General features: G+C 36.1%; 1 protein-coding gene across 1 annotated transcript in view; it reads right to left on the bottom strand.

The window, feature by feature from the left end:
* Window positions 1-620: 620 nt before the first annotated feature.
* The window catches only part of LOC593044 (choline transporter-like protein 2), a 28,231-nt gene continuing 16,266 nt past the window's right edge, over window positions 621-12,585 (bottom strand). The window contains exons 10-21 of the mRNA XM_030997088.1: window positions 11,551-11,663; window positions 10,516-10,638; window positions 9,607-9,706; window positions 8,712-8,804; window positions 8,035-8,125; window positions 7,143-7,378; window positions 6,404-6,498; window positions 5,800-5,906; window positions 5,209-5,282; window positions 4,381-4,546; window positions 2,825-2,909; window positions 621-2,284 (exon numbers count right to left, since the gene is read on the bottom strand). Coding sequence (XP_030852948.1) covers window positions 2,160-2,284; window positions 2,825-2,909; window positions 4,381-4,546; window positions 5,209-5,282; window positions 5,800-5,906; window positions 6,404-6,498; window positions 7,143-7,378; window positions 8,035-8,125; window positions 8,712-8,804; window positions 9,607-9,706; window positions 10,516-10,638; window positions 11,551-11,663 — 1,408 coding nt within the window. The 3' untranslated portion in view covers window positions 621-2,159. The remainder of the gene's footprint in view (window positions 2,285-2,824; window positions 2,910-4,380; window positions 4,547-5,208; window positions 5,283-5,799; window positions 5,907-6,403; window positions 6,499-7,142; window positions 7,379-8,034; window positions 8,126-8,711; window positions 8,805-9,606; window positions 9,707-10,515; window positions 10,639-11,550; window positions 11,664-12,585) is intronic.

Below are 12,585 nucleotides of genomic sequence, written 5' to 3'. Positions count from 1 at the left end.
TGTTAACTTGTGCTGTATTCAGATCAGAATCCACAAACTACCGGGAGGATATACCAAGAATTTGTTTTCCTCGTTGCAGGTCATTAATGGGTTGGTATTGATATAAAGTATTGATGGAAACAAACAATAGTAAGACAGTAAGAACTAACGGTGGATGAAAGATGGATTGGAAAGAGAATATTCCTGATGATTTTTATCGGTGGAAGATCGTAGCAGAACTAAAAACTTCTTTCCCTATCAGAGTGGTTAATACTTACATTAATAAAGAGAAAACAGAACTTTTGAAAACGATTCCCGTCGCTAGACTTACACGTACACACTTCTAATTTCATGATAATGTTAAGTTACATATATTCTGTACAGCACACACACAAATTATTAATTCAATTATATTAACTGTACATACAAATATATTTTGAAGTCTGGGACGATTTGTCTAGACCTTCATTTCTATTTACAGATAATTTTGAGAGTAAAAATTTGTTCAAGGTACAAGTATTAATGAAGAACATTGTGTCTCCTAAATAAAAGTAACTTGACAACAATTTTACTTTCTAAATGTTACATTATTAATTGATCCAATAGTAGTCTTACTGTACACAGGTTTCTCCATGTGTTTTGAAATAGAATAATACAAATATACAAAAATATCACACATATACATTTTAGAGTTGACTTCTCTGTAGATCAAAAACTGATTGTGACCCTTCACCTTTGCCAGGCAACCTTCTGAAATAATTAATCAAATTTTTATCAAATACAGCTTATAATTTATATAAGAAATCAATCCTTGGGGGGTGTTTCACAAAGATCCTAAGTCAAACTTAACTCTAAGACGGACTTAAACATTATGGAGAGCCATTTGTAGCCTTAAAATAAAATATATTCAAAAGCAAAACTTCAAGATTTTAGACTTTTCATAAATTCGGCATCAAAAACATGAAATGTCCTTGATAATAGAAAATATGAATGATTTGAATCAACATTTTATGCCTCTTAAAATAACTTTCAAAAAATATGTTCAAAGATGTTAACAGCTCTCCATAAGTGTTACGTCCAACTTAGAGATAAGTTCAACTTAGGATCTTTGTGAAACACCCCCCTGGATCAATATGCATCACATTGTCATGGAAACTCTATTGTGAGCTTGTGATCGCTTGATCAATCAATTCACTAAATTGTCTTCATTAAATATTCCGAATATAAACATGTACATAGATTCTGGAATACATATGGATATTTATGTATTTTGGAAGATTTTTTTGGGAAATGTTATCAGCGCAAATTTAAAAGAGATCTTACAAATATACAAATGCCTAGTCAACTTTCAATATCATAAACACACAGTACTGTAACCTACTGTAAACCTATTTCACATTACTTTATATTCAATAAAATTGCCATAAGTTCAAAAGCCTCATCTAAATATATGTGTATAAGCACATCATATCAGCCAGTGTTATCCTCACCCTGAAAATTATTCAAAAGCACAAAAATTGCCAATAAAAATATTTCACCAATAAATGTTAACCTTGAATCCATTTTATTTCCTTATATAATGAACACATTGTACATATTAGCCATATATGCATAACCATAATAAGAATTATATGTTGTTTTTCTTCTTTAAAGAAATTTAAAGATGCATATGCCAAGTCATCTTAGCACTATCTTTTAATTGATTTTTTTTTTTTTCTTCAGCCATTTTAGCACAAAATCTGTCTTTAATACTTGATAGCAAGAGCATTTCACCTTGAATAAAATGCTTCTTTGTTCTTTTCATTAATGAAAAGGATTTGAAAGTTTTCCTCTCTCAGTCTCGAATAGAGTTTATTTCAATAAAGATGATGGAAAATTTATCTAGAGGGTCATTGGAAAACAACAGGTCAAACTTTTCACGTCAGTGACCAGACTGAAAATTAATTAGAATGACCTTAATATGTTTATTTTAAAACAAATTTCATGGGTACTTACAGCAAATGAGCTGATTTCACTTATATAGCCAAGTAATAACTAAGTACATCCATTTATTTTAACAATTGCTAGTTGTTCTATCAAGGGACAATGATTTGCCAGGAATGTATAATCATCAATCTTCTTCCATTCAATACGTGAATTGCTTGTTGCATAATCTTTTTGAAGAGCATTGTTGGAACTGTCTAATCATCGTCGCCGTCATCTTTGCCTTTGCCAAACTTGTTCTTCTTGCCGACGATGTTCATGAGTTCTTTGGACATGTAGTAAGGTTTCTCCGCTGAGCCATCATGCCTCTCAAGATCTTCCACTGTGCGATGGAGGAAGAGCAACAAAATAACAAGGGTTTATTGATAAGACTACTTCTAGCATTTATTTATGATGAATGAATGAACTACACCATCAAATTTGGAAGTTCTTTAGGAAATATGATTTTTTTTTTTTTCTTCTTCAATTATTATCATTGCCAATATTTGTATTGTCTATGTACTCACTTTCATCATCATCGTCATACTACCAATCACCAACATCAATACCAACAGCATATCATCATCATCATCGTCGTCGCCACCACCACCACCACCACCACCATCATCATCATCATCATCATCTTCATTATCATCTACATCATCATCATCATCATCATCGTCGTCGTCGTCGTCGTCGTCGTCGTCGTCGTCGTCACCACCACCACCACCATCATCATCATCATCATCTTCCTTATCATCTACATCATCATCATCCTCATCATCATCATCATCATCATCATCATCATCATCATCATCATCATCATCATCATCATCATCACCACCACCACCACCATTTCATCTTACGCCACAAAGTTACTTACAGAAGCAGAGGAAGAGGGTATCTACAGCCATGTCATAGACTCCAAAGAAGCAGACAGATATGAAGTATGTCCCGATCACAATAATCTGGTAGTAAAAAAATAACAGACAAACATTGTTATGAACAAATCATTCTGAGGATCAGATTGCCCAGACCTCTACTAATACATGGGAGAACACCGCTGAACAAGTCATGGGTTTTAGTATACATATCAGGATACATCTTACTTTAGAGGCGAGACATCTTGATTGCAGACGATAAAGATTATGGCTCGCTAACTTACATGTAAGTCAATTAAAGATAGGGTCTGAAAATATTAGAAGTGTCAACATGGTTCGGCTTGGTCCCTTTAAAAGTGATCAGCCTGGTCAAGAACCAGGGACCTGTTTCACAAAGCCTTTTTTGAATGAAAAATGACAAAAACCAGTGACAAATCTGCTGATAACCAATCAGAAGCAAGAATTTCAGTAGCTTATAACAAAAACTGTCATTTGTCACTGTTGACAAGTTTTGTGAAACGCCCCCCAGGTAAGAGCTAGATTTAACAAAGTTAGCAAACCATATGAGGGCCCAATCTTACAAAGAGTTGATATCAATTGCAACTTATTTTCAATTGATATCAATCGCAACTATGTACAAGAGAGATAAGAGACTGCAAACTTGCGATTGATTGGAGGACTTGCAATTGATTTGGATCAATTGCAACTTATTTTCAATTGATATCAATCGCAACTATGTACAAGAGAGATAGGAGACTGCAAACTTGCGATTGATTGGAGGACTTGCGATTGATTTGGATCAATTGCAACTTATTTTCAATTGATATCAATTAATCGCAACTATGTACAAGAGAGATAGGAGACTGCAAACTTGCGATTGATTAGAGGACTTGCGATTGATTTTGATCAATTGCAAGTCTTTGTAAGACGGGGCCCAGAATGGTTATATGATAAATGCTCCAACAACAACTGTTCCACATTGAATTCCCTACACTGACCAAACTCTTAATCTCAACTATGGACCAAACATTATATATAACCCCATAACCCTAACCCTCAACGTAACTTACAGCTCAATCGCAATCCTAGCCCTAACCCTATTTCTTTGAAAAGTAAAGCCTGTCAAATACCTGCCAACCTTTCACAGCAAAAATTAGGAATCTCTCAAGGCATATGTGGAATACAGTCCACTTTGTATACTTTTCACACATAATGTTTCAGAAAGAGAGAGAGGAATCTAGGGGTCAAAACATTAGCTTCAAGGCCAATAAATATAAATCATTCCTCCCAAAATAGGAATGGTTGGCAGCTATTTCTCTACTCCTCTACCCTCTTCTGAAGGAGACGCAACAGCTCAGTGGTAGAGCAGTGGTCACATAACCAGGGTTCCTGGGTTCGAAACCAAGCCGATGCGCTAGTGCCCTTTTGTATTAGGCATGAATCCTCATTACCAAGTCCCTCGGATAGGACTTAAAGCCATCGGTCCTCTGGTTGCTTACTCACAAACATACACATGCTTTCATGGAAAGTAAGGTAACGATCAAACCAAACTACTTACTATGATGGGTATCCAGTAGTAGGTGAGGTCTGGTACAGTCACTACGTTAGAGATGAAGGTGATCTGATTGGTGAAGTAGAAGAATGAAGCCACGCCCACAGATCCTACCACCAGCAACTCGCCCATGAAGAGCACAAAGTCCGTCAGTTTGTTGACTACTGCAACCCTGTATGAAACAATCCGATGGTTTAATAACGCATTGAAATCTGGACATGATTGTCGTCCGGAATTTGAATTCTTATCAAAACCCATATTAGGCAATCAGTTTGATACTGATTCAAAGATCACTCTTTAAAATCTCAGAACATTGACAAGAAATGCAAAAATAAAAAAAGTGTAGGGGATATTAAAACATTGTTTTTGCCCAACCAAAACCAGAAGCCATTGTTTAATCAGGAAACTTTTTGCAAATTGCTAAAATGCAGGATACTTTGCATGCATGAAACTTTCCCAAATCTGGATCATGTAGACAAATCTAGAGAAGTTGCATATGCACCACAAATTATCTGTTTGTAAATTGTACCGATACCCCCCCCCCCCCCTCTCTCTCTTTCTCTATCTTCCTCTCATCCTGTCTGTCTCTCTGTCTCTCTCTCTTTCTCTATCTCACCCTCACCCTGTCTGTCTGTCTCTCTCTCTCTCTCTCTTTCTTCTCTCCCGCTTTCTCTCCCGCCTTCTCTCTCTCTCTCTCTCTCTCTTTCTCTATCTCACCCTCTGTCTGTCTCTTTCTCTCTCATATATGGAGAAGGTTACACACATCAATCAAAGCACAACATCAAAATACAATTATTTGAACAACAGGAAACTTCAAGCCATCATTTGTCTTACCTGACAATATTCCTCATGAGAAGGAAGAAAGCATTCTTTGCTGACGTACAGAAGTTCTTCCCATAGATTGCAATCTGAAGGGGGAAAAAAATATAAAAAAGGCATGTATGGTAAATAAATGAGTTTGCTAGATTATTTTCAGGGCGGAGTGATATTATGATTTCTATAATGCTTCCTTTTACATTTGATACATTAAGTTAACAAATGAAAATTATTGACTCCTCGTCACAATCAGGATAATGAAAATAACAGTTGAATCTGAATCTATATACATCTAGCAGCTTTTCCAAGGGATAGATGTTATACAACCAATGGAAAAGGGTTAACATATGGTTCAGATGTTTTTAAGTGGTCAAGTGAATTATTATTTCCGAGAAATAGAAGGAAATTGCTCCAGAGGAGTTAGGCAACAGACTGAAGGGATTCAAAGCCGGTCTGTGATGAGAAAAAAAATGTACACAATTTTTTAAACAAATGTTGTGCACAAGAAGTTCATTTTGTACCTGCCAACTAATTGAAAAGTTTTAAGTTTTTTAAACCTATGTGAAGATAAAAACAACATTTTGTTAGTAGGAATAAATTCTGACTTACCAGGATGTATGCATTCTTGTTGAGGAATTTCATGATCTTCTCCAGACACCAGAAACAACACTTGAGACATTTGATAATGTACTTCACTACGGCATTGTCAGTTTTGCCTACATGAAGTAAAATATAAATACAATACATCAGTGGTGATTCAGTTAGTCCTAATAGAGCCCAGGGGAGCTAAATCTATCCATGCCCAGCCCAGAGGCTACCAAAATAAACATAACCTGGCATTAGGGTTAACATACAAGCAATTTTTCTTTTCTTTTTGTCATCTATGAAATCAAATATGTTGGTAAATATCTCTAAAGATAAAGCAAAGTGTTTGTGAAAGTCCCAATATGAATGTTGCTCAATGTAAGATTTTATTTTGATACAATACATGTGTATCGATTGGAGAAATAAATGTATAAGTCACCGATGAAAATACCTGTTACGGCCATTATTTTTTTTTGAGAATGAAATCATGAGATTTTCTAGCTCCTCGTAGAAGTACATGTATATCATTGCCACATATCATATTTCCAAATAATGTTTAATGTATCTGATGTGTAGGAAATACAGAAACATCAAATCAAACTTTAAAATGTGTGCATTAGGAACTCACCTTTGAGTTTCTGCTCTACGTACTCCAGTAAGACTCTGATGATCTGGATGATAGCGATGATGAGAGATCCAAACGCAATGGATCCAAGATGGTACCTGATGGTGGAATAACAATATTCGTAATAATAATAATATTGGATATTTTTAAAGCACACATATCCACCATGCAAGGTGATCAGGCTATCCAATATTACCCTGATTAGGCTACTGATTGTGGTGCTCGATCACAGCATTCAAGGAATTTCTTCCTACCGGTACCCATTTAACACCTGGGTGGAGAGTGGCAAATGTATATCAATGTCTAGCCAAAGGACAGTAGTCCTGTGCCATGGCTTCCTCTCTCCAGTCAAAATGACAGTACAAGCAATTATTAAATGACTAATTGGATACAACTTTACAACACTGATCACGTAATCTTTGTTGTCTCTGTTGAATATATGAGATCTCACAGATTGTAAATAAATAAAGTCATGTAAATATTAACAGGCAGTATTCCACTGCAGTATGTGCATGAATAATTGCTGTAAATAATACAAGCCCTATAATTCTATCATACAGAGTATTATGGTCTACTTCTGTGTCAAATAATCAAGCAAAAACAAGAGTTCTGGGTTATTATGAAGGAAAAAACATTCTTGACTAGGAATATGCCCTTAAACTTCACAAAGATTGAATTTTCCTCAGAAACCAAAGCAGTATATTGATCGTTACAACAACCCTCTTCTCTCAAAAGCATTTACCTGATGGACCTATAGAAGGACTTGAAGAGAGGGAATGCAGGGATGTCCTGTGGCTTGGTATAGGCCCAGTAGTAGGAGGCAAAGGCTCCGGCCAGGGTGATCTGACCAAGGGCTATCATGAAGTTGACCAACCAGAAGAACATGAAGAGGTTGTAGAACTGTAGGTAGATGGTGTAGGAAGGGAGAGCGTACTCCTGGAACCCACAGGTGGCAGTTGTGTTGTTGGACGCAAAGGTCTGCATAGATATCAAAATACAATCAAAGAATATAAGTGAGTGATCAAGATCCTCCTTCATAAAACTTATTAATAATAATAATAATAATGATATTTCTTGTTTATATAGCGCTCAATACATCGATCCAACGATGTGCCTACCGGTAAGTGCTTTACAGATACATTATTACCCCGGTCATCAGATTCAGGCTTACTCACACATAATGTATGCACATTTTCCACTCCCTGGGGAGCATTCCAGCCAGTCGCCATTTTACAAGCGCACACTTGCTTGTCCAACCACATGAACTTTCGCATCCTACAGGGTACCCATTTAACACCTGGGTGGAGAGTAGCAAGTGCAGGTAAATATCTTGCCAAAGGATATTAGTGCCATGTCGGAATTTGAACCCTCGACCTTCGCATCTCCAGTCAAGCGCCTTAAACCACTCGACCACAAAGGGTATTTCTATTATTTTCAGCATAAAAAGTATGATTACATATAAGTAAGTATAAATTTGTATTATCAACAAAATATGGTAAATCAAATCCTTTTAGAACTATTTAACACAAAATGGGCATGTTTTTAAAGAAAATATGCCATTTTTCATCTATGAATCACAAAATCATGAAAACAATGTATAACAAAAGATTCTGAAGCAGGCTTAAGATACTTACAGCTATCTCGCAGGAGGTGCCGTTTTCAAGCCCAAAGTCTGACGGGGCGTTGTACACTGCGTACATGGCTTGATGTGACGTGGCCAGATAACTGTGTCAAGGGACTGGAATTAAGGCTTTCAAACATGGCTGATCAAACAGGGAAATGTGAGTTTACCTCTGTATATACACCCTAACTCTGACAGATACTGGTTCAAAACAGAGCAGGGTAGTCACGGGTAATAACAGGTACCAGAGACAGGTTTGAACTTTGAAATAATGTTTGAAAATCAGCTACAGGGTTGAGTTTCAAAATTACAGTTTAGAAAATTAGTGACAGTTTTAAATTCATTCTCAGCCAAGACTATTTTTGAAACATTAGTCTAAAAATTTGTTTGAAAATTCACCAAAATATAGCTCAGATTGCAACAGAGAGCATATCCTTGAGCCCTGAGTGAGCAGTGGACCCCAGCAACATGACACTTTGTGGGTTTGTACAAAACAGTTCACGATCTCTACAATGTCACAACTAAATTTATGAAAAAACACCTTCTATATTGAGTTCACACATTAGGTTTAATTTATTTACTGTACCACTCATTTAATGAACAAGATTTTGTTATGAAACTTCCATTACAATTTTTTTTCTCCAGTTTGTATCACCCCTATAAGTATAGCATCATATATGTGAAGGATACACTGCAATGCAAGCCCACAGCGCCACTACGATCAACTCCAGCAGGAATGGTAGGATGGGCCAGAAGAGCGTCGATATCATGTGCCCAATTGCCCTGGGAGAAAAAGAAAACAAATATATCTTATAAATCTTCACGGCAATGCATTATGATCAGCTTCTATCCTGATACACTTTTTATACATTTCCAAATGGGGGAGGGGGGGGGGGGCATAAATCATATCTAAGACAGCCTTCTTAGCTCGTACTTATTAGTTTCATTTTGTCAGCAGAGAAGCAAGGGTAATGATTCATAATCAATTGATAAGGGTTTAATTCCTTCTAGAACTAAACAATACAGTGGATCCTGTCTATAAAGACCACCCAAGGGAGCTAGACAAGAAAAGTGTTTTTTACAGGCAGATGGTCTTTATAGTAAAACCATTTTCAAGGGAAACAAAAAATGTGGTTTCTACAGACAGGTGGTCATTCTATACAGGTGGTCGCTAAAGCAGGTTTGACTGTACATATCATATTTCACTTAAATAGAAGGTTGATTTCTGGGAAGAGGTGAAAAATAATTTGTGAGCGTTATCATTGTTATTATGCAAGTGTGGAAGAACATCAGATAAAACATGTTCCCTGAAAAGCATGGCTCTTCAAATGCCCTCATATTCTAAATATGTCATGTAACATCGTGAAAATCGGGACGGATTTTTACGCCACGTGTTCGTGTAGTCCTATATACATCTTTCTGTGTACAGTGCTTGTAACTTTATCAAGACTGGGCAAAATTTCTTATCATTTTGATGATTCCATAACCTTGCAGTACACACCAATACTGATATGCTAGATGATCAACCTTTTCTGATCAACTCAACTTTATCTTTAAGTATCAAAGTGAAGATTATATATCTTACCTGCTTGCTTCTTTGATGAGTGAGATAGCAATACGTATGCGAGTGCAGAGACACAGTGTCATGAGGAGGAGGATGGCTAGCACCACAGACAGGATGATACCTGGAAAAAAAGAAATAAAGAACAATCTTCTTACTTGAATTGAAATCAAATAGGAATGATTTAATGTGAGAGTAGTTTACTACTACAGTGAAACCTGTCTATAAAGACTATCCAAGGGAGACAAGAAACGTGGTCTTTATATGTACAGGTTTTTTAGTACATGTTTCAATGAGAAACCATTTTCAAGGGAAACAAAAAAATGTGGTCTTTGTAGACAGGTGGTCACTAAAGCAGGTTTGACTGTTATACAAAAATTCATGCAACATCCCCCCCCCCCACCAACAAAAAAAATATTTAAAAAAATAGATGTTTGTATTCACACATGACACCTTGAGTATCAGAGTGATTTATAGACTACAGACTTTAAACCCCTTTTGTTTTCCATCCACAGTAACTGTCTCAAGGACAGGACATTTTCTCTTTAAACAAAAATCTGGCTAGGAACAACCAAATGTGATGAATTACTTATAATTATAAAGATGAGAAGCTCTTCTTTCAGAATCGACCTTTATAAACAAAAGAAAATCATATTTGGTGAATTTTGGGTGAATTTGTTGTGCCAGGGTCACGTCTTACAAAGAGTGGCAATTGATCCAAATCAATCGCAAGTTGCAGTCTCCTTTCTCTTATATACATAGTTGCTAAGTTGCGATTGATATCAACTCTTTGTAAATATATGTCCAACTTGAGGTATTTGCGGTATATTTTAATCCAATCAAACGACCTAGAAAAGCCCCAACAAAACCCCCCAACATAATATTCTCTCAACATATTAAGATTTGATGATGAAGACGTTCTGTTGAAATTACCGATGACAAGCCATGTTGTCTGAAGCCTGAGATAACTAGACAGGTTTGAGGTGAATGTGAGAGCAGCGTCCGCTCCATCTACCCCCTCAAGGCTCTTATACATGTAGTAGGAGTAGTAGATACCTGATGAGAGAAGAAAAGAGGACACAGACATGGAAGCGGTTGGAAGAGATACCGGTATAAATCTACCTTTCAATGTATTACATAGATACCTGTACACTGGAAACTTCTAATTAAAGACTGTCTGCACTAGTTTGGGCAGGGGGATTAGACCTCCCTGCAAGGTCACTGAAAGGTGGTTATCTCATCAAATCAGCTCTCAATTAACATAAGAAAAAGAGGATCATGGGGGATCAACAGGCACCGATTAGGCATTGTTTATTACTAGAGGGCGCATGTTGCTATAAGTAGTACAGTGCAGCTTTAAAAGGTTACCATTCACTATCTTCTCTGTTTATTTTATTTTTACATTCTTAAGCAAATTTTAGGGAAATACCCTGAATTATCATTTTATTTCATTTTATTGAGGAACCTTTCCATTATATTTTTCTTGGTTATCTCACTGTCCTTAAAACTTTTATTGAAACTATGTCACCATGCATGCCAAATCTTTCAATGGAGCCTTAAAAGGGCATTGTAAAATAAACTCACTTATAACGCAATAAATCACACTTTTCTTGCAGCATTTGAGTGGTCATTACTAACAGGGGGGTGTTTCACAAAGATCCTTAGTTGAACTTATCTCTAAGTTGGACTTAATAATTAGGGAAAGCCGTTAGCATCTCTGAAAATATTTTGTAAAAGTTATTTTAAAAGGCATATAATGTTGATTCAAGTCATTCATATTTTCTATTATCGTGGGAGATTTCATGTTCTTGATGTGGAATTTATGAAAAGTCTAAAATAATTTTTTTTAAAAACATATTTCATTATAAGGCTACAAATGGCTCTTCATAATTTTTAAGTCCAACTTGAGTTAAGTTTGATTTAAAATCTTTGTGAAACACCCCCCAGGTTTGACTGTGTGTTACTCACCCACTCCTAGGACGGCGTACAAGCCAAAGATGGAGAACCAGACGATCACACCGGCCAACCAACGCATAATGATGATGAAGATGAAAGAAATCAACATACCGATACCCATGCCACTGGAATTAGATAATAATAGAAAAGTTTTAATTGATCTTGCAATCTAAGGAAGATGTGTACATTTTATTAGATAATCTACCATATGATAAATATATACAGTAGGCTTGCGGGTGCACCATGTGAGAGAGAGGGAGGATTGAAGAGTCCTGAAAAGGACTCTCGGTAATCTTTCTTGAGGGTTTGTAGTCCTGAAAAAGGACTGGTTGGTACAGTCTTTGAAAAAGACTGTTGGTTATCTTTCTTAGCTTATAGTTCTAAGGAGAACTATAGCGCTTGGAGAGGATGAGTGGCGGGAGTGATAAATATAGTACTCATAGTTTTCATGGTTTGTGAAATAACAAAACGAAATATTAACAAAGTATCTGGATGAAGTGACAAAGTTTCTTGACCCCATGAAAGACAATATTGGTCTTTCTTTGGGTTCAGGGAGCATAAAAGCAAATCAGTGGATTAAGAAATAAAACATTATAATCAGCTTAAGAAATACAGTGCGCCGTTGCACAAAACTTACAATTGATGGTAACTTTGCCATCAATGGTAACTACCATGGAAACCTTGATTTTGATTGGCTGTTGAGCCCTGTTACCATGGTAGTTCCTATCGATGGCAAACTTACCATCAATGGTTAGTTTTAAGCAACAGGGCCCAGAAGTGTCAAGGAACTCACAATCAGGAAAAAGATTTTGGTCCCTCTTATTAGAATTTTGTTTTTAACCTGCAGATTTGAATTTCAGTACTACGAGATATTATCTTATAAATACTTTAATTCTATTTGAATTGATATGGTTTACATCGGTTGAAAATTGTATACTCAGTTATAAAAACAGATATGTTTTTGATTATTCTTTACTATGATAATGTGATACACATGTACAGTTTAATTCCAAAAGGAGCTAAATCCACTTTTGATGAAAATTTAGT

Source organism: Strongylocentrotus purpuratus, unplaced genomic scaffold (assembly GCF_000002235.5).
Source record: "Strongylocentrotus purpuratus isolate Spur 01 unplaced genomic scaffold, Spur_5.0 spur5_scaffold_4, whole genome shotgun sequence".
NCBI classification, from domain to species: domain Eukaryota; kingdom Metazoa; phylum Echinodermata; class Echinoidea; order Camarodonta; family Strongylocentrotidae; genus Strongylocentrotus; species Strongylocentrotus purpuratus.
This window is presented reverse-complemented; position numbering and strand designations above follow the sequence as displayed.